The sequence below is a fragment of the Hemibagrus wyckioides genome, linkage group LG25 (assembly GCF_019097595.1).
Source record: "Hemibagrus wyckioides isolate EC202008001 linkage group LG25, SWU_Hwy_1.0, whole genome shotgun sequence".
Taxonomy (NCBI): domain Eukaryota; kingdom Metazoa; phylum Chordata; class Actinopteri; order Siluriformes; family Bagridae; genus Hemibagrus; species Hemibagrus wyckioides.
The window spans coordinates 4,863,464-4,885,905 of NC_080734.1; the positions used below are offsets into that span (position 1 = coordinate 4,863,464).

The following is a 22,442-nucleotide window of genomic DNA, read 5'->3' on the forward strand; positions in this document are numbered from 1 at the left end:
AACAGAGCTCCTAAGAGACCTCTCTCTGACCTCGGCTATCGAGAACCAATATATTAGTAAAATATAACGTAAAACACACAAACAAACAAAAAATTAAAAAAATAAAAACAGGTAAATTTCAATATGGATGTCCATAAACACAGCATCATAATAAAGCTACGCTCACACATACAGCGGGTTTATCACTGCAAGTCTCCAGTCTCTGTACAGTGTAGTCGTCAGTAGATGTTCCTACTACTGGTTGCCATAGGAACAGTGTTTATCAGGAGGTGGTGCGTTCCTCTAGCATTTTGCTTGACAACAAATCGGTTTTCTGGCTGGTTAAATTCACACCAGTGAGAACTCAATTTATTTAATACAACAGAAAAATGAGACTGGAGATATTTTGGAGGCTGAATTCAGCAATTATTTATGAATTAGCACCAGTATTTTCATTCAGTTCACATTTTGTAACATTTTGCAAAACCAGACGTTTGAAAACATATTAACATATTCAGCTTAATTTTTTCTCATGTACACTATATTGCCAAAAGTTTTGGGACACCCTTAGTTTTAGTGAAAGGATCTCCTAATGCTTCGGCATACCAAGACATTTCGGACAATTTCATGCTCCCAACTTTGTGGGAACAGTTTGGGGATGACCCCTTCCTGTTCCAACATGACTGCACACCAGTGACCAAAGCAAGGTCCATAAAGACATGGACGAGTGAGTTTGGTGTGGAGGAACTTCACAGAGACTGTGAGCCAGACCAAAACATCTGCCTTTACATGCACATGAATGTAATATGGAGTTGTCCCGCCCTTTGCAGCTATAACTGCTTCAACTCTTCTGGGAAGGCTTTCCACAAGGTTTCGGAGTGTGTTTATGGGAATTTTTGACCATTCCTCTAGAAGCACATTTGTGAGGTCAGACACTGATGGTCTGGCTCGCAGTCTCCACTCTAATTCATCCCAAAGGTGTTCTTTTGGACCTTGCTTTGTTCCCACAAAGTTGGGAGCATGAAATTGTCCAAAATGTCTTGGTATGAAGCTGAAGCATTAAGAGTTCCTTTCACTGGAACTAAGGGGCCGAGCCCAACCCCTTGAAAAACAACACCTGAATTCAATGATTTGGAGGGGTGTCCCAAAACTTTTGGAAATATAGTGTATCTGTTTTCACAAGGACAATTCACATACATCTTTGATATAGTTGTTTTAAGTTATTAGCAAATGCGCATAGCAGGCTTCGTAAATCCTTTGCAGGAGTGTTTACACAAGAAATGAGCTCAGTAAATTCCTCTTCAGTCAGAAAAACACTGTGTATCTTAGGTGTGTCTAAATTTATATTTTTAAGGAGACTCGTTAATGTGAATCTTAAACAATCAGATTCTAATCATTAATTGTGATAAGTTATGGCATGAGTTAAATGAGTTAGTGTGTGTCTATGGCAGCAGGTGAGCCGCAGTGGCTGAGCTGCGTTACTGGAAAACGTGGCACTCTCTGTGTGCTTTCCCTTTAATGGAGATTTGTGGGTGTGGCTAAAGACAACTCAACTGTGCAGTGCTCTTTCTTGATCATTTACAGGTGATTAGTCCTTTATCAACATATGGCGCACATAAGAAATCGGCTAAACATTTAGAAAATCTTTCGTTTTTTTTGGCCTATAAAACATTTATATACCACTTTGATAAATGGGACTTTAGCCTATGAACTGAAACTCAAGTGCATTTGTTTCTACAGGATAGTTCTGATCGATTGCACAGACTGTGCAAAAGTTTGTGCCCCCCTACACCAACACAACAAAGGAATTGAAGTGACATCAACTAGAAATTTAGTGTGTTAGCTTTCAGAGAAGTTTCTTCATCATCATCACAACACAAATAGTCAAATAGGGCATTTTTTTTTAAACGATGATAATATTAACAACAACAATACAAACAATAAAAAAAAAAAACAATATTAAAATTAGTTCAAAAGATAAATCTGTTCACCAGTTCAACCGGATCCGCTCAAAACATACTCAATTTCACTCTTTCTAAACAGCACCCTCTGATATCTGGTCCCGGGTCTCCGAAACCGAACAGTGAAGTGTCCATCACATCAGCTGCTGACCGGGTGTCAGATTAAACTCCCTTGTCGGAGCAAAAAAAAAGAAAAGTTCCACTCATACTGTCGTGGTTTCTTTATTATTTGTCACTTCTGGGTGCAGCAGATTCTCCAGCTGATGAGTTTTCATCGTGTTCTCTTTATTTCTGAGGCAAAAAGAGACGATAAGAAGTGAAGTCAGGGCAGTGACGCTGCTTGAACAAATTATATAAGACAAATAAATAAATAAAACTCACTTGTGTGGGTGTTCAATGTCATCAATGGTTTCAGGAAGTGGTACACCTCTGGTTTCAGGAAGCAGCAGCACTGAACCACCAGCAATCAGTGCCAGGATTCCTGTTACGGTTGTCGGAATTAAGGTTTAATTCACAGTATACTGTTTCTCTGTACGCTATACTCGAGGCCACTGCAAACATTTTGTTCAATAATTTAAGCTTAACTTTGGAATTTTAGTCAGAAAAACAATCAAGAGGTCAAGGGTAACTGAAAGAGCTGGAGACATGCCCAGGTCAGATGAGAGAAACTGATCACATGACAACCATAACGCCACAAAGCTGGTGAGCCCTATGTGTCCTGTTAGGACTTTGCCACAGGACAAAATGCAAGATTCTGGCCCTGGGACAAACCAATATATTTAGCAGAAACCCGACACTGCTCATCACCTTGAGAAAACTGTCTGTGCAGTAAAGCATGGTGCTGGTATCATCGCCCTGAACCTCTTGGTAGCTTCAGGGCATGTAATCAAAACTTTTTTTAGTGCCACAAAAAACAAAATATACAAGCCAATGTAAGCGACTACAAAAAATAAAATCGTATATATACTCTGTTCAACTAATTTTTTCCAAAGGCTACACAAAGTTTACTCTTTGAACAGAGCATAAATCAGAGAAACTAAAAGTCAAAAAGAAACAAAAAGGAATTAAATTATCAGCTAACGCTGTAAATTAAAAGTCGACTGACCCTGTTTTTTTGCCTTGTACCTACCGAAAATGATAAGTGGCAGCTCCAGCCAGATGACCGCAAGTCTGTAGAGCATGAACGGAGCTACGATCCCTCCGATATCGCATAAAGTGGAGCACACGGAAAAACCCAAGTTCCTGTAGGAACATGTGCCGTTATTGTTTAGTAAGAAGGTGACAAATTCTTTATTGGACGCATAATTTCATCATAATAATAACAAATGCTAACCCCCTGAGTTATGTTTCCAAGTTTACAAAATGCAATTTATCTCAAAGGTATGACTTTGGCTAACGTTTTGACTGTGAGAGCTGTTGAGTGTTTTTGAGCATACATACACAAGGTCATCATACCGGGCCATTCGGCAGCATGTGACCTCATGACCTGGCCACTTTACCTGATGAAGGTGGGGTACAGCTCAGTGTTCACGAACACCACCATTTCAAAAGCCATAGTGATTCCCAGTCTCCCGACGCACGCCACAGCGGTTTTCAGCCAGAACAAACCTGCAGGAAACAGAGGTTTCAAAGAAGGGTATAAATAAATAAAATAATTTATTAATAGATTTTCTTTTTTACTACTCTGGAAAAAAAAGTTCTGAACAAAGTGTCCTACAGCTGGTTTCTGTGTTTCTATATAAAAATACACATTACTGTAACCTGCAGTGACAAGTTTAAATCACTTACTGACAAACCCAGCATTATCACTTTAATGCAAATCTGTAAATTATGACATACACCAATCAGGCATAACATTATGATCAGTGACAGGTGAAGTGAATAAGACTGATGATCTCCTCATCATGGCACCTGTTAGTGGGTGGGATATATTAGAGGCAGAAAGTCAACATTTTGTCCTCAAAGTTGATGTTAGAAGCAGGAAAAATGGACAAGCGTAAGGATTTGAGCGAGTTTGATGAAGGGCCAAATTGTGATGGCTAGACCACTGGATCAGAGCATCTCCAAAACTGCAGCTCTTGTGGGGTGTTCCCGGTCTGCAGGGGTCAGTATCTATCAAAAGTGGTTCAAGGAAGGAACAGTGGTGAACTGGAGACAGGGTCATGGACGGTCAAGGCTCATTGATGCACATGAGTAGCGAAGGTTGGTCCGTGTGACCCGATCCAACAGACGAGCTACTGTTGCTCAGATTGCTGAAGAAGTTAATGCTGGTTCTGATAGAAAGGGGTCAGAATACACAGTGCAGGACGGGTCAGGACTGTTGGCAGCAAAATGGGGACCAACACAATATTAGGCAGGTGGTCATAATGTTATGCCTGGTGGGTGTAGAAACACCTGTGTGTTTTTGTTTTTTCCCCCCTTTCCTATGAATATATCGCCCCTAGGGCTAGGGAAAAGCAGAGATAATTAGGAAACATTACAAATACTTGAAGTCCTGAGTGTCTAATTTCATATGAGCTTCATATTAACCACCACTGTGGAGTGAGACCTGACAAAGACATTCAGTGCTAAACATGGACACAACCAAACAGGAGCAAATTCCTGTAAAAATGTAATTCATCTATATGCATGTTCTTTTATTAAAAATTCCTACAGGCTGCAGTGTGTAACTCACTCTCTGGAATGAAAGCCGTTATAAGGCAGGCGGCTCCGGCGACAATATTAGCTGTTGCAAACGGCAGCCGCCGGCCGATGCGGTCGATGGTGAAGAGGATGAGGATGGCAGCAGGGAACTCCACTATGCCAGAGATGAGGAAGTCAACGTAGACATTTCCACCCAGGATCCCCAGGCGCATGATCAGGCCCTGATACACCACAGCACTAGTGAACCTGCCGGGCAAACAAACACCTCTCATACACACATCTCTGTGTACTACACGTCACGTATGTGCTGCGGTTCTCAAACGTACCAGTTGTAGCTGAGGATGAAGGTGTGCTTTCTCATCTTGGGGGTCCGGATTAAGTCCATGAACGAGGCAACAGCAGTGTCTGTGCAATCGTCTTTAAGTGTCTGTAGACGAGAAGTCTTTTTAAAATAACATCGTTGTTCAGTCGAGCTAAAGTGATTCAGTGGTAAAATAATCGTAAACGTTTGCATCAAATAAATGATCAACTCTATAAAACATCACTATGAAGGCACCTCGATGTTTTTGGACAACGTCTTTTTGTTCACTTTGGCCATTTTCTTAGTAATCTCCACAGCTTTTTTGGTGTTGTTCTGGGAAAGAAGCCACCTCGGAGACTCAGGAATGAACCTGGAGGCAAAATACATCCAATAAAATCAAAACCACCTGTGACTCAAAATCGCTAAAACGATATATAACCCCAGGCCTCACCAGTAGTAAGCCAGGAAGCAGAGGTATGGAGCTGTAATGGCCACCTGCAGCCAGCGCCAGTCACTGATGAGGTAGGCTACGAGGGGCAGGATGAGGATACCGATGCTGAAGAACATCTGAAAGTACACAGCTACTGGTCTCCGGTACTCCACTCCCACCAGCTCTGTAACTGAGAGCAGAACAGAGGAGGCGTGAAACAATAGACCTCGAACCAACCAAAAAACTCTTTATACTGGGAAAATGTATAGTTTCTAATATATTTCGTTCTAAAAACTGCAGAGTTTCCTGAAAAATAAAACCCACACCCCCCATACATTACTATTAATATTACCTTGTATTAGTATTTAAAAATCTCAATTATATTCCAATGTCATGTTCCAACATGACTACACACCAGTGCACAAAGCAAGCTCCATAAAGACATGGATGAGTGAGTTTGGTGTGGAGGAACTTGACTGGCCTTCACAGAGTCCTGACCTCAACCTGATAGAACACCTCTGGGATGAATTAGAGTGGAGAGTCGTTCCAAAACTGGGACGTCTGCCTTTACATGCACATGAATGTAATATGGAGTTGTCCCGCCCTTTGCAGCTATAACAGCTTCAACTCTTCTGGGAAGGCTTTCCACAAGCTTTAGGAGTGTGTTTATGGGAATTTTTGACCATTCCTCTAGAAGCGCATTTGTGAGGTCAGGCACTGATGCTGGACGAGAAGGTCTGGCTCACTGTCTCCGCTCTAATTCATCCCAAAGGTGTTCTATCAGGTTCTGTTTTATCATGCAATGTTTTTGTTTTTCTTTTTAAATAATTACATACTGACTGGATGCAGCTATGATGTTAATATTTGCTATGATGTTAATATTTTGTACTTAATCTTTAAAATGCTAAACATTAAGATGCATTTGCAAAGAAAATGTAAAAAGCAATTATATATATATTTTTACATGTTGATTTGTTTGTTTGTTTGTTATATGGGTCATGGGTCTTCAGTTAGGACTGGGATCCAACTTTGTTTCAGTACCGCTAGTTTTCCTGGCTAGTTAGTTAGTTAGCTAAAGCTAGTGATATTAACTACATGGTATGGCGGGATGAAGACATTTGCAAACTAACGCATATTTATTGATGATTAAAAAAATACATGTATACATATACTATAAAAATATAGATATTTCCATTGAGGAAGTTATTTCTTGAACATTAAAAAACATTTGAATGTTGAAAACAAACTAACTAGGCTAACTTTAAAAGAACATTGTAGTGTGTTCTGGTTGTTATTCGTGGGATTCTCAGAGCTGGGATGTATACATAAAAGTTGTATTAGTTGCTTTCTTACTCAGAACAAACGCTACCATCCATCCACCCTTAGTCCCAAAACCGTACAGCGCTCTGAAGACCAGCAGGGAGATGTAATTAGGAGACACTGCTACTAGAATCCCTGTGACTGTATTCAGCACACAGGACATCAGGAAAGTTGTTTTTCGTCCAAATCTGTAAGAAGAGAGTGTGTCAGTGTATTAAGCTACTGGATAAGGCACTGAAGTACATCAATACAGTGCATATTATGTGCTTTAGGTCACTTTCTGAGGGACGTTTCCGTCTAATAATGATCTAAAAAAATGATTTAGCTCCTCAAAGAAATCATATAAAATTTTCATATAAAAAGAAAATAAATCACTTGTTGTATTGGTATCAGTGCATTAATAGAAATAATTTCCGTTACAATCGGAAACTTCTGTCAGAGCCGCTGTTTAATTAAATACAGATATTTACATTTACTCATCACCCTTCTGACCACTCAGAATCTAGCACACTAGCCATTTAGAAAATTTGCTTATTTAGTTAGATAAAATAATGACATTTTTACGCTAGCTTCATGAGCAACATTAGCTATGTCTCCTCTCAAGCATGTAGCACAATACCCAGCGATTTGCGATTTAGCTTTCGATCCCTCCGTTCCCCGTCCTGTCATCAGTGCCCACATGTTTAGTGTTAAGCTAGTTTAGCACTATTAAAATCCTTGCTGTTTTTGTCTTTGTTTGTGAAATAACGTCAAGCATCTCTTGAATCTCTCGTTTAATGTGGTCTCTGACGCTCTACCTGGACTGTTGACGATGATTATTAGATGGCACGAGGCTACGCTACTAACTCACCGAATTAGGTAACGTGTTGCATCGCTAACAAAACAATCCCACCTAGAGTAAAAAAAGATAAAAGGGACAAAGGTCATTTACTCCTAACAGGGCTATAACCCGTCACCTGTATGACCTCGTGCACGTGCCAGTTGAGTAATTAGAGCAGGGTTCATACATTGTGAAAAACTTTTTAGCCTGCTGTTACAACAAATATACAAACTGCTGCATGAGATAATCTACATTTTCTTGTGTTATACTGTATATTTACACTTACAGCATTTTACTCTTGCACTTTATTCATTACAAAAACCATGCACTGATCGAAGCTGCACTGTAGTAGAAGCAAAAAATCCTTTATTTTTGTGGCATATGAATTGCAGCATAGTGAAATTCTTTCTTCGCATATCCCAGCTTTGGAAGTTGGGGTCAAAGTGTAGGGTCAGCTATAATGCAGTGCCCCAGGAGCAGAGAGGGTTAAGGACCTTGCTTGCTCAAAGGCCCAACAATTGAACAATGTCGTACCGTCGTCCTGATTCAAACCTGGTCTTCTTACCTGTCAGCGAGGTATCCAATGGCGATGCTGCCTACTAAAAATCCAACTGAGAGCGCCGCCTGGCACATGTCTAATAACCAAGCGTCCTCACACACCATGTTAAACTGAAACAGAAGGAAACGTGGAATGTAATGGTCAGTCACAGTATTCTGGTATCAGACACTGGGAGGTTTGTTTGTACAGGAGACTTTTTTGGTTGCTCATGGTTTTGTGAAATAATAATGAGGATGACTTTGTGGGTCCCAATGGTTTAATTTAGAAATTTTGATGGATTTTTCAGGAGCATAAGTTGCCTTTATTTGTCACATATACATTACTACACAGTGAAATTCTTTCTTTGCATATCCCATCCTTGGAAGTTGGGGTCAGAGCACAGGGTCAGCCATGATACAGCGCCCCTGGAGAAGAGAGGGTTAAGGGCCTTGCTCAAGGGCCCAACAGTGGCAACTTGGCGGTGCTGTGGTTTGAACCCTGATCTTCTGATCAACGACCCAGAGCCTTTACCACTTGAGCTACCACCGCAGCTCAGGGGGCTGCAGCTGGTTGCTGTTCCACAAGGAAACAGAGAAGCACTGATAGATACACTACCGCTCAAAAGTTTGGGATCACTTGCATATTTCAGCTACGGAAGAAGACCCCATCAAGCCAATCCATCTTGTGGGAGATGCTCCAGGAAGCATAGGGTGAAATCTCTTTAGATTATCTTAAAAAATTGACAGCTAGAATGCCCAGGCCGTAATTGCTGCAAACTGCTGCTCAATTCATAAAGACTGTTCTGTGCTCATCCCCAAGACATTACACACTGAACATCCCTTTCCTCCTTTCCCCTTCCACACTCTTATTATTTATAATCCCACTCCCGGATGTCACCCAGATAACGGCAGGTTACCTTTTTGAGTTTCTTCCTTGTGCATTTTTTTCCTTCAGACTTATGCGTCTGGTTTGTTCATTAGGGATCTAAAACTGAACTGAATAAATCCTTTTGACAAAAAGTTTCCTGATGATTCGAGTCTTCTGATGGATTTTTAATGGGTTAATAACACAGACAAATTATTTAAATGTAGTTTAGAGCTATAGCTATCAGTTATAAAGCCAAATGGAGGGACATACATATTATTAGAAAATATTTCGATCACATTATACAGGCCAGTTTAATTCATTCATTCATCTTTAGTAAGCATTTAATCCTAATCAGAGCCATGGTGAAGCCACAGCTTTTTTCCTGGAAAGCATCGCTTACGTCACAGTGCACACTCATTACAAGCATGTTTTTGGCAGGTGAGAGGAACAGGGTCATGAGGAGAGCTTGTCAAATCTCCAAACAGACAGCAAACTGAGCACAGGATCAAACCTGGGACCCTGGAGCTGTGAGATGGCCATGAGATCTGCTCCACCAAAAAAAAGTAAAAAAAATAAAAAAAAAAAAGTCAAAGAAGCTTTATTGTCACTTCAACCATATGTAGCTGATGCAGTACACAGTGAAGTGAAACAACGTTCCTCCTAGACCAGAGGTGCTACACAGAACACAGACAAAGTACAGTGACGCAGACAAACAGAGAGATATAACAGAGAGATAAAAAATTAAACTATAATTTAAACATTAAAATAAAACTAAAAAATTAAACTATACTTAAGGTGCAATCTTTAAGACATACAACAGAAGTGCACAGGAAGACAAGACAAGACAAACAACATATAGGCCGACTTTGTGCAAAGACCAAGACAATGTTAGACAATTAAAGAACAGTGTATACAGTGATTGCAGTTATTAAAGTGACACATGCAACAAGACTAATATAAATATAAATGTAAAGTGACATGTGCGTGCAAACAGGACATTTAGTGTGTGTGTGTGTCTGACTATGTCCAGCACAGTCCAGTTCTTTGAAACACTGTGAAACCCAGTAAAAGTGACACAAACCGCTCTTATTGTTCCATTATATTCAATATTTTGTGATGGAGGAACATCTGAGGAACCTAAGGCACCGGTGCTATAAATAACATTTTATTGTATTCTCGATTTGGCATTTAAAAAAAAACAACCAAAAAACAAAGATCCGCAACAGAATAAAATCCAATTCCAATCGTACCTCGGTGACGAAGGACTCTCTTCCCTCGTAATCGTAGTCCCAGGCGTCCTTGCAGACGGTGGTGGGCATCACAGCGAGCTCTGCCAGGGTGATCTCACCATCCAGGTCATCGCAGCTGAGCTCGGTGACGTTCCACTCCACGACAAACCTCTCACACTGACTGCGCACCGGTCCGGCAGATGTGTTCTGAAAAGGCACTGTGAAGTTAAGCACCTTTTCTAAGTTCCAGTCACATTGCATCTGGACCTGCTTCACCGCAGGGTTACGGCACCAGTGCTCGGGGGAGAAGCCCAGAAACACGATGCCTACATAAACTCCAGCAAAAGGCACCGAGACGAGACACATCAAGGAGAAGATTCGCTTCTGGAACCAGCCGAATTTACCGGCTTCTTCGAGGATGTCGTCGAAGGTGGTCATGGCTCCGGCAGCTCCGCGGCTTCAGTGTGAAGCGTCTGAGCAGCGACGGGGGTATTTACACACTTCCAAGTGCAGAGTCCAGAGAAAGCAGGTTGACCCTCGATCTAGTCATGCTGAGATTGATCAACGATGCTTTGAATTAGCACACAGGGCCCACATGTTACTCTTTAATAGACACAGCTGTGTTGTGCAACGAGTCTGTCTCGACGGAAACTCAGACAAAAGAGCAGTTTCCTGAACGCTCAAGACAAGACAAAGTGCAGTGCATGGTCATAAATATGTGGACACCCATGCCCTTGTTGAACATCCCCATTCCAGATTTATTATTTCTTTTCTGCAATTATAATCACCTCCACCCTTCTGTCAAGGCTTTATCCAGGAGAATTTAGGGATTTGTGATCATTTAGCTACAAGGAGACAGTGGGGTCGGGTCAGAGTCAGAGCTCGGTGCAGGAAACTTTCACTCCAACCTTAACCACCACATCATGTCGTTAAGGAGCTCTGTGCTTTGTGCACAGGTGCATTGTCATACTTGGGGAATCTTCGTTCTCATGAAGGAAAAATAACAAACTACAGCATACAAAGACGTTCAGTGTGCTTCCACCTTTACAGCAACAGTCTGGAAAAGAACCACATATGGGCCTGATGGTCTGGGTGCACATACCTTTGCACATATAGTGTGTGTATATATATACAGTGGTGTAAAATTACCTCGTTACAGTACTTAAGTGTTTTTTGAGAGTTTTTGTGCTTTACTTGAGTTTTTATATCTCTATCAACTTTTACTTCACTACTTTTTTGAAACAAATTCTATATTCTATATTAATTCTCGATACATTTTCTGTTCGGCAAAAAAACCTGCGTCCAGATTTGCGGTAAAGGAAGTTTGTGGTCAGTGATGACTTTAGGCCATGACCACATGGAGCTGGGGATTTTTAAAAAATGAAATTTTTCAACTTTTTTTAAAAAAATTCTGTCCACACGACCTACGTGTTAAAAATACCTTTGTCCACATGAAAACACAAAACACCCTATTAAGTGCTGTCAGGAGCATGCCTAGCCAATCAGAAGCCTAGATAAGACTTTATTACCGGCTCCGGTAGTTTAACGACAATGGCGCGTCGCGGGAAAGCAATGCTCTGGACAGGCGAAAACTTCATTGTAGAATGTAGAAGTCCGACCGGGTCTCGTCCAAACCCGCCATCGCTGTGTGTTGTCGGAGTTTTGTATGCAGCAGCAGTGAGCTTCGTGATACATTCCGGCCCCTCTGTTCATTACCGTAATGTTTGAGTAACTGCGCGTGTATGTGCACGCATGGAAAAAGTGTGTAGGGAAAAAGTCCAGTAAACAATGTTAACAGTCAGTAGTTCACGTAAATCTGCTATTGAACAAAATATCTTCATAAACTTTGGAGTTTTTGGAGAAGGACAATCCAATTTTGGTTGGTCCAATTCTATCAGACCTAGTGAAATCTTGAGATATACTTCTTATCCCTCTAATTATCTACGTATCTGGATGTGTTTATGTTTATACTATTTGTGTGTAATATATATATTATATATATAAACAAAGCTGATATCAAATCAAGACCGGCACACAGACAATGATGTCAATTCATCAAAATCTCCGTTTCCCCCGTCCACACAACACCACTGAAAAGTTTTGGAAAATCTTCACTTTGGAAGGAGTTTTCCAAAAGCTTCGTTTTCAACGACCTCAAACTGCATTAGCATGTGGATGAAAGGTCAAAACACAGAGAAAAACCTCCCTTTTTAAAAATACCCGGCTATTTGTGGACATGGTCTAAGTTACAAGCGCATGGAAGTGCATACAAGTGCTTAGTTACAATGTATGGAAACACCGACACTGTACACTCCATTACAATGCAGTTCTAAAGGCCTCTTCTTTACATACACATATACACACACTCCTGGTCAGTTATTAGCTTCAGTGATTATCAGAGATCTCACCAAATCAAAATAAAGATGGAGGAGGGAATTCCCTAGTTAATTACTAGTTGTACTTCCTTTGGTTTTAATTTGAAGAAGTATATTTTTAGGCTGAAGATCTTTCAGCTTCAGGCAGGAAGCTGGAAAGAATTTACGTGGGAAAACTGATAGGCTTTTGAGGGAAAGCTGCATGTTTAACATTTCTTTATTTACGTTTCTTAACGTTCTTGGCATGCTGTGGGTTTTTTTATTTTTTTAGTCTTATTAAGTAAAAATCGCGTATATCCCCTAAAGATGTTCAACACTCTCCATGAATCGAGAGACTTATCCAGCGTTTATGATGCAGTGCAAAATTTTGCATCCCCCAAAAAGAAGCTGCATCTAGTTTACAGTTAAAAATAAAAGGAAACCAAAAAAACCCTTTCATTTAGTTAGAAACAAGTGTCCGTATAAGCGTTGATCGAAAATAAAGATGATGTACAAATAATTCGAGAATATTTAGAACACCTTCAGAAAGAAGGATGATAAAATATCTTCATCCATCTGAAGGGATATTTCTGAACCTAATAAAGTAAAAAAAAAAAAAAAATAATAATATAAATCCCCCCCCCTCGAAGGCTACATAAACATTTTCCCCCCCGAGTTAAAGCACGTCTAAAGCACGTGTAAAAGTCTGAACCTCGCAGGCCACCCAGTGTGAAAACACCGCTTAGGGAAAAGAGTAAATATTTTAACAGCCGTTCTTTTTTTATTGAAATAATGTAATGCCTCAGTATGAACAGTTTTAAATACAAAACAAAAAAGAGCAGATAAGCAAACAATTCTAAAGAAAGTTTGGCAGAAACAGGGCCAACAGGAAGAGGCTCTGTATATGTGATGAAAAAAGGAAAACAAAAACAGAGAGAGAGACAGGATCTGAGTTGATGTGTCCAGCGAGGAGTTAGTGACGTGTTCAAACCTTCAACAGCATTTCTGCAAATCACAAAACCTTTCAGAGAGGTCATTTTGGGGCGAACTCATTCATTAACATCCCACGATAAAAACAAGCCACTTCTGGACAAGAAGTTGGTTTATGATTAAATCGTACCGTTTCAAGACTACAACTGCAGAAAAACCTTAAAAAAAAAAGAAGAAGTTTGGAGTGGAAAACAAAACAACAACAACAACAACAACAACAACAAAAACTAATCCCACATCACATGCGTCACAGTCTTGAGTCTAAGGCCAAAAATCACACTTCATTCGTCACCTTTGAACTTTTTAACCCTCGTTCCAGTGCTCAGAAAAAGAAATCAGAGTGCAGTGTAAGCGTGACTTACGATTACATTCGTCATAATTCATTGAACCATTCATTATTAAAACGGACAACAATAACAGAAAAACAGAATTCTGGGAAAAAAAAAACCCTCAAACAGACTGAGACAATAATGTGTGAGTTTGGAGAGAGTGAGAGAGAGAGACAGACAGAGAGAGAGCAGAGCAAGACAGACAGAGACAGAGAGAGAGAGAGAGAGAGAGAGAGAGAGAGCGCATTACACTCCCAGCATTAAAATACTGTGTATGTTCAGTGTCAGGGTTATACAGCATGCTTTTATGGCAGAAAGGGAAGTTAAAGCGATGCACGGAGGCGTTCAGTCACATGAAATGCTTTTGGATTTAAAAGCAAGCGATAAACATGGAGCTGATTTTTACTTTATTTTTTTCAACCCATTGAGTCAAGTGACGCAAAAAGCACACAGTGGACAAAAAAATGGGAGAAAATGTTACTGCGATTCCTCAAGGCTCCATGTGCAAAATTAATGCAAACCTCGAAACACGCGTTTGTCCGTCTTTTCAGACCCGGCTACCGGATTGCCATGGAAACGAGCAAAGACGAATAAAACTGAAATCATAAAATCATTCCCGTGTATTTAAATAACAGATCATCATAAACCCTCTCTTCCCCCCCCCCCACACACACATTAACATCTCTGTACAAATCTATTTTGTAATGAATCGACCCGACGTGGAGAAAGAAAGAGAGACTCGAACGAATGAGCGATGAAATATTTTCATCGCCATGACACCGAGGGTCCGTTGAATAAATCACTGAAACGGAGATAAATAGATTTCCCTTTAGAAAACAAACATGAGCGGAGCGAGTTTAGAGGGACGCTCAGAAGTTCATGACCCCGACTCCTCAGACTTTAAGGAGGTCCTCGTCGCTGTCGTCCGGGTCTCCCTGCGCTTTCCTCAGATGTCTGGAGCTCGGTTTGGGCGCGTTCTTCCTCCCCGTGTCGTCCAGAAGCCCCACCAGATCCTCGTCGCTCTCGTTCTTCATCAGGAAACGAGAGGAGGAAGCGGAAGCGGAGGCTCGTCCCGAGTGGACACGCACTCCGGGGACGGTGAGAACTTCTTCCTCGCTGTCCTGCTCGTCGAGGGAGAAGGAGCGCAGCGCGTCCGCACTCACCGGCTTGGTGGTGATGTGGCCGTTCTCGTGAGGCGTCTGCGCCGGAGTCTCCACCTCCTCCATCAGCCACTCCATCTCGTCCTCACAGCCGTCCTCGTCCGTGCTCACCTGAGACACAACCGCATTATTAACAACCATTCCACTGGGACTGTATGTCATGACACAGAACCTTAGAAATGCTGTTCACGAAGTTCTTGAATCTTTCACAATAGTGTGCAAAAGTCCCCCCCCCCCTTAACTTTTCCGCATTTTATAGGAACTGAAAGGGACTTGAATGGGGGGGGGTAGCTTTGATATAAATGTAGGAGGCAAAATCAGTTTAGTTGAGGTAACTGCATTAATATTTACCCCCATTGCTCTGAAATCACTAAATTAGTTCTGCCATCATAAGTTACACATTAATAATGATCTATAATAATTAATCATCTAAAATAATTCATTACATAATGGAAAACATCTCAACTCTGGAACATCTGGTTTCACGTTTGGGGTTTTACAGCCGAGGTAGTTTTACTCTTAGATTTGTTTTTTATTTAGAAATAAATTTCAGTATTGTGTTTTATTTTGTATAGATTGATGAGATATAATCCCATTTAAAAAAAAAAAGTGGAAATCATGGAAGGGGGTGAATACTTATGCAAGGCTGCATTCTATTTAATTTTATAATTTTTGAATCATCTGTGGTCATTTTTATTGATTTGCTGTCTTTCTAATAATGACTGTATACTGCTTTATGAATATAATTTATCATAAATATTTGCTTTTGGTTCATTTTTCCATCTACCTCCTGAGTAAAAGTTGTTGAGTTTGATATATTTAAATAAATAAATAAATAAATAATTATTATACACTACCTTGGAGTATTTATAAGACACCTGATTTCTCCGTTTACAGCAACTGGTAAGTTTCTGGATGAAAAGCCCCCTAAAAACAGAATTATACAGAATTTAGTCAGGGAGAGAAATAATGGAAAGTATGTGTGCACAGTGTGTGTGTGTGTGTGTGTGTGTGTGTGTGTGTGTGTGTGTGTGTGTGTGTGTGTGTACCTCCTCTCTTGCTTGTGTAGCAGCAGAACAAGCAGACAGATGGTCAGCACCACCAGCAGCAGACTAAGCACCACCCCCACAGCCTGACTCCGCCCTGATAATCCAGCATCCTCGTTGTCCTTCACTTGCTGATTCATGGTGCTTCAACAACAAAAAATGTTTATTTTAGATAGAGTTTACATTCCTCAAATTAAACATAAATCTCAACCACATGCAGAGGAATAATTTTAGTCTTAGCTCCTCCAACATTCTATATATTTCTCTAGATAAGTCTCACACACACACAAACAAAGCGACATCCATGACAACTCCTGTCTCCTTGTCTTACTAAATCTTACCAAAAGCCATGATCTACACACTCTACTGAAAATCTCATACTGTACTGTTACTTACAAAAGTTCACAGACTTTGTCTGTGTGCCAGACGAACAGGTACTGACACCCGTCTGCCTCCAGCAGGAACTCCGGGATGCCCACTCCAGCCTCGGGCTTGCAGTGGAACAAGATGGCCGACGACATGGTCTTCGACTTGTCACGACCGCACTCCGACTCCGAAGGCACCAGGACATCCAGACTGTCCCCTGCACATCATTTCAACAACCGCATTATAACATTTCAGCCTGGCAAAAATCTCCAAACTCCGTAATGTCCGAGTCTCACCTTTGATGTAGTACTTGGCCTTGTTGGACGATCCGATCTTCCTGCAGTACGTTGCGTCCTTCTTCACCTGGCAGATATTAGCGCCCAGGCACTGGGATAAGGAGCTGTCTGTGATGCCCGATAGCTGGATGTGATAGATGTAGATGTCACCATTGGGTCTGATATCTCCTGTGGCTTTGTGGAGGCTGGGAGTCAAAGAGATACGAAGGAGGAAATCAATGCCTCGAAAAATTCCTCAGGACTAGAGTGAAGTCTCTAATGTAATATACGAACTCAGTGTAAATACATCTAAAAAAAATGTGTGTATAAACCAGGGCTCTCCAAATGAAGGTGGTGAAGAGCTACTCCTGTCAAATTATTAGGAACATTTATTTATTGCCATGAACCAAACCAGCTGAATGAACCATTTTTGTGTGGGAAAAAAAAAATCAGTTATTATTGTCAGATTTCCTTCCATTCTGTTATTTATCAGCACATTGTTACTCATAAGTCCCATGGCACATCCCCTAATGTCCTCAGAAATACTGAAAAAGACACCATTGATTCTGAAGTTGATATTTATCTTGAAAACAGAGACCTGACACTGTATTGGATTTTATGGCATTCATATGCATGTGCAATGGGAAATATTAATCCGTGCTTTACTCTGGGACACCAGCTGCACTAATAAGAAATATCTACAGCTCACACGTCCTGCATCTTCCTGCAGCAGGATAGATTCATACACTGATTTTACTTTCGCAGCATCGTAGCTTTATTCCTAACGCCGTCCGATCTCCAACAGCTTCCAAGTTAAAAGGATCTGCCATGTGTGTTCTTTATCCTTTATCCAAACTACTTCAATTTCTGCTCATAGATTTAAGTTTATATTTACATTTACGGCAGCAAGCCAAATTTGATCAATTGTAAGTTGCTCAGAATGCCAAACTTGATAAACTGACTTACGATTTATCTCATTTTATACAACTGAAGGTTAAGGGCCTTGCTCAGGGGCCCAGCAGTGGCAGCTAGGTGGAGCTGGGATTCAAACTCACAACCTTCTGGTCAGTAATCCAACACCTTAACCACTAAGCTACCTCATCCCATTATGACGTTTTTTGGGAGTCTGATTTTGGTTCAACACCGGAAAGGGGCGGGGTTTACGAAGTCAATTGTACAGATCAATCTGTACATGGGACACGGATCACGAGTTACCGACGTGTTGGAGACCCCTGTATAGTAGGCTAATTATTTTGGCCTACTGGTTTGCTATCAGTTCTCATTATGGTCACACTAAACAAAACCCAAAGGCATTAGGGTTATCCTGCTTTCACTCACTACGCACTGTGATGTTTAACTCTGTGTAAGATTAATACCTGTAGTAGAGATCTCCCAGGCTGAACACGGCTCCCGTCTGGGGAACTTTGATGGTGCCGTTTACCATCTCCACCTGCTCTCCTTGCTGCTTCACTGCACAGGCTGCTCGAGTCTCCCAATCCACCCAGAACTCACAGGCCGCCATATCCTGCCTGCACACACACACACACACACACACACACACACACACACACACATGTAAGCATGAAAATACTCTAAACCCTTGAGGGGGGGGATTTTCCTGGATGATAATGTGGGTAAAAACATGTTGTGAATTTAAAAAACTGGGTTATAGTATAAACATCTAAGTGGCAAATGTTTATTTAGGCTAATTTACAGCTTTGTTCTGGTGACTGGACGGTCTAAGGAAACAAGCGGAATCTTTATTCTGTCTAAAGATTTCTTAAACATTTCTGGCTCTGTGGGATTCTGGGAAGTTTTCTCATCACTTTTTCCAGGTGGAAATCGACGTGTTATTCTTTAAAATAGAACAATTCGCATTCGCATATTCACACAACAAACATAACGTGGTCACATGCGTCCCAGATCATCTCGCTGACCAGATTACGATCTGATCTCCCAGGACTCTCGTTAATGCCTGGTGTGAGGGGGCGGAGTCTGATCCGGCATCATCCATATTTTCTGGTGCAAACTTCTAATTCTTTGACACTTGAAGAGACAATAATGATGCCATCAATTAATTGAACTATGAAGGTATATGTAGGAGGAGCTGGTCGTTATCACAACTTGCTAGAGTAGCAATATTTCTCCATGTGGGACCAGAACTAAAAGGTTAAAACTGCACAGTCGGGCTTTAAACGTTAATCTCCAACACTTAGTTATACTTTACAGTTAAAGGATGCTTTATTACCAAGTAAATCAGCAGTGAGACTCAAAGACGATGCGGCGCAGCTGTTCTTACATTAAGATTAAGGAATAGATTATCTTTTAAAACCAAATCTCTATCCAGATCACCTGCAGGTCATGTCTGATTCCCATGGATAATAATCCTGACACGTTTTGTTTTTTCCTTTCACCATGTACTGGAACAAATCCTGCATTTTCTACAAATTTGCTTCTAATAGAAGTCTAAAGGCAAATGTTGAGCAATAAAGGACTACTTTTTACTCCAGTGTTGCAAAGTTGCAGCAAGCGTCACTAAGAAAACAGTGAGGAAAATTGTTCAGCATATAATATTCATATAATATTCCAGAGTCTAGGCTTCTTGCTTTCTACATGATTACAAATCTGAGGTTTCATCGAGTTCATCGAAATGAACTGACGTGATGTGAAAGAAATCTCCACCAGAATCCAATGTGCATTTTTAACATTTTAATCTGTGTCCTTTCCCCTTCAGTGAACTGACATTTTTAAACAAGGGATTGTTTTTTAATAATAATAATAATAATAATAATAATAATAACAACAACAACAGGTTTCTCCGATATTTGGTAACACATTTGGTTAAAAAAAACACAAAAAAAAACAACAACAACAACAACAACAACAACAATAATAATAATAAAAATAATATTAATAATAATAGGTTTCTCCAATATTTGGAGACGCATTTGGTTTAAAAGAAATTAATTAATAATAATAATAATAATAATTAACGTAAAGTTTTCAGGCGTCTTCAAACTAAGATCTCAAAAATTATTGATGCTCCTGAAAAGTGTCTGAAATTATTTTATATATTTATATTATTTATAATATATTTATTTTATTTCTCCCCAAATAAAACTTTTCCCACGTAACTGGACTCACTTCATGAGTTTGGGTCGACCCACAGTACTGGAGCACGACAGCTGCACGATGGTTTTGGCTGGTTTTGAATTCCCACACACAGCATCCCCCATGGTGTAATTCACCTGGATCTTTCCATCTGGAGAATCACAACACATGGTTAGTTTAGACTTTATTTATTTTTTTTAAACTAATGTGTTTGAGAGCACTGGAAATCCACTGACCAGTTGCGCCCATGCTCTGAGTTAGCACTCGTCCCAGAGTCTCCGTCTTTCCACTGGAGCGCCGGCGACACACAGCGGCTCCTTCTGGACAACCGGGCAGTCCTCCGTGGATTTGCTGGCACAGGTTCATGTAGTAACTGCAGAACAATAAGGGTTTAAATGGGACTTTAGACATTTGTGCCTTTAGTGTCCAAATGTTTATTACTGATTAATTCACATTCACAGAGAAATTCATTTAGATGCAGGTCTGCATCAGTAAGGTCCAAGATGTTCCGGATAAAAACAATGAACACACAAGGGCTGTAGTGTTTTTATTTAAACCAGCACTGGTACTTCATTTTAACTGACCATAAGAAGAGGTATGTAGTGAAACTTCACTTGTTAGCAGAATTAGTAGAAATTGCACTGACATTTTAAAGACATGCTTATTCATATTTATTTTATTAAGAGTTAAATTTATTTGAGGGGAAACTGATTAAAAGATTCAGTCTGTGGAAGTGACCCTGTGTTTAAGAAATGTGCTATATAAATTAAACATGTAATAAAAATAAAAAATAATAATAATATTATTATTATTATTGTTTAATTCATATAGCACAGTTCTCAAGAAAAGCAGTGAACACTGGACAGGCAAAAGTTATTACATTATAAAGCCAATCATGATGAGAGCCAATCATGCCTCAATATGCAAATGGACATACAAATCAATTGTCAATATAATAATAATAATAATAATAATAATAATAATAATAATAATAATAATAATAATTATTATTATTATTATTATTATTAGCAACTCTAGAAAAAGGAGAAGAGCAGTGAACACTGGACAGGCAAAAGTTATTACATCATAAAGCATGAGAGCCAATCATGTTTCAATATGCAAATAAACATGCAAATCAACTTACATTTGCATATAACAGTCAGGCTACTGTTTTATAATTTGGGGGTGTTTCCAATTTGCATATTCATAAAAGACAGCTACTGTGCAATTTTTTGCCATCCCAAGATTTTTTCCTGGTAGAATCCCTGATGTATTAATATAATAAGATGATCCATGCTATAAGCCGTCATACGGGAGTGTACTAAAAGTGTGTTTTCTTACGCGTCGCCCTTGTCGGTGAACTTCCACGGCTCGGTGAGAGACGAGAGCGAACGCAGGTCGTAGGTTTGGTGATGGCTCACCAGCTTGCACTCCATCTTTTTTGGAGGACAGACTGCATTAGTGCGCCACTGGAAAGTGCTGGAACAAGCCTGCGTCTCGCTGAGCAGCTGGGGCGTGCCCTGCCCCGCCGTGCGGTCACACGTAAACAAGATTGTCGTCTGCCTCTTAGCGGTCACTGGAAGGGGAGGAAAGAGGAGCTTTTATAAAAATTTGTGAAGATAATGCTGCTACTCTAACACGATTACATATTATATCTCCATATTCACAAACACATCTGCAGCTTATATTAGTGTAAAATATGTTGTTTTGGTTTTTTTTTTTCCAGCTAGTTAAAATTCACATTCATGTAGAATCTCTTACTTACTCCTACTTACACACTACGCTACTTCACTGTGTAGTATAAATAGTGCTGGACACTTCATGCACTCAACACTCATAAGCTTTGCTTATGTAGAGGAAAAGGGGCGGAGCTACCAGGCACTGACGCTGGACGTGAAAATCTCATCTCAAGATGGCAGACGACAATCCGGTGGACAAGATGTCCAACGAATATCTTTTAAATAAGCTTTCTAAAATCCATACACTAGACAGCAGAGTACATAGCGTGTAGCGTAATGAGTTCATGCATCTTATAGATAACTCATGTGTTTATAAAGATTGGTGAGGTGCAATTAATATCACAGCATGGCGATTAACTGCCCCAAAAATGTCCCTGCACTACATTCAGCATTACTGGCTTTTACAGCCTAGTGCACTCTAGAAATGAAGCCACTGTCAGCTATTTAAACAGCCGCGCCAGCGTTTAGGTGGCTTTGTGGTCATTTTTTTTGTCCTGACAATAAAACACAGACACATCACAATTACACAGGGGTTAGAAAATCTCCAGCCTTTCTGGAAGAATTTGTATTGTGGATATTTGCTATGAATAGAGATCTGTCCCACGCTTTGACACACAAACACACACACAGTCTCGAAAAAAAATGTTTGTGAGAAAAGAAAATCTCTCATCATACGAATTTAATTGGTTCTGGAGGCGGGTTCTTAAGGTGAAAATGTGTGTGTTGAAACGAATTCTACCATCAGTGTAGATAATCCGTTCCAGCCGCCCAAAAATATGACCAATATTCCCGATATGAAGCGTATGTAAACTGTACGGCTGCTTACAAAGAACTGACCCAAGACAAGCATTCCATGTCAAGGCTCCTCACAGGAAGTCGTGCCACCAAGCTTGGGCTAAAAATAGAACAGATCACCCACACCACCAATCTGTCAACAAAAACACCCCAAAAATCACCTAGCTTTTGAACGCATGCTGAAGGCTA

The 22,442-nt window shown here is 40.3% G+C and overlaps 2 protein-coding genes across 4 annotated transcripts in view; both read right to left on the minus strand.

Moving 5' to 3' along the window:
- Positions 1 to 381: 381 nt before the first annotated feature.
- Positions 382 to 10,592, minus strand: slc22a2 (solute carrier family 22 member 2). Of its 3 annotated transcripts, XM_058379337.1 has the most exons (12): positions 10,110 to 10,589; positions 8,020 to 8,123; positions 7,485 to 7,526; positions 6,668 to 6,822; positions 5,336 to 5,504; positions 5,140 to 5,254; positions 4,910 to 5,010; positions 4,615 to 4,829; positions 3,440 to 3,548; positions 3,070 to 3,182; positions 2,322 to 2,421; positions 382 to 2,231 (listed from the first exon to the last, which is right to left on the minus strand). In XM_058379337.1, the coding sequence occupies exons 1-12, from the start codon at positions 10,524 to 10,526 to the stop codon at positions 2,144 to 2,146; spliced, it is 1,728 nt and encodes a 575-aa protein (XP_058235320.1). In that variant the 5' UTR covers positions 10,527 to 10,589; the 3' UTR covers positions 382 to 2,143. The 3 variants fall into 3 exon arrangements, with proteins under 3 accessions (XP_058235320.1, XP_058235321.1, XP_058235322.1); XM_058379338.1 differs by lacking the exon at positions 7,485 to 7,526 and having other exon boundaries at positions 10,110 to 10,586; XM_058379339.1 differs by lacking the exons at positions 382 to 2,231; positions 3,070 to 3,182 and having other exon boundaries at positions 10,110 to 10,592.
- A 2,609-nt stretch (positions 10,593 to 13,201) lies between these two features.
- The window catches only part of igf2r (insulin-like growth factor 2 receptor), a 52,155-nt gene continuing 42,914 nt past the window's right edge, over positions 13,202 to 22,442 (minus strand). Inside the window, exons 40-48 of the mRNA XM_058378997.1 lie at positions 21,061 to 21,295; positions 19,956 to 20,092; positions 19,753 to 19,870; positions 17,985 to 18,137; positions 16,630 to 16,814; positions 16,364 to 16,550; positions 15,971 to 16,111; positions 15,779 to 15,848; positions 13,202 to 15,032 (exon numbers count right to left, since the gene is read on the minus strand). Of these exons, the coding sequence (XP_058234980.1) occupies positions 14,655 to 15,032; positions 15,779 to 15,848; positions 15,971 to 16,111; positions 16,364 to 16,550; positions 16,630 to 16,814; positions 17,985 to 18,137; positions 19,753 to 19,870; positions 19,956 to 20,092; positions 21,061 to 21,295 (1,604 nt within the window). The 3' untranslated portion in view covers positions 13,202 to 14,654. The remainder of the gene's footprint in view (positions 15,033 to 15,778; positions 15,849 to 15,970; positions 16,112 to 16,363; positions 16,551 to 16,629; positions 16,815 to 17,984; positions 18,138 to 19,752; positions 19,871 to 19,955; positions 20,093 to 21,060; positions 21,296 to 22,442) is intronic.

Bases quoted from the DNA above. Each gene is read 5' to 3' on its own strand.
- slc22a2 (XM_058379337.1), bottom strand. From the start codon at position 10,526: ATGACCACCTTCGACGACATCCTCGAAGAAGCCGGTAAATTCGGCTGG. The intron at 8,124-10,109 runs GTACGATTGGAA...CTTCTGTTTCAG, and splicing joins GAGAGTCCTTCGTCACCGAG to TTTAACATGGTGTGTGAGGA. The intron at 5,505-6,667 runs GTAAGAAAGCAA...TTCTGCTCTCAG, and splicing joins GATGGTAGCGTTTGTTCTGA to TTACAGAGCTGGTGGGAGTG.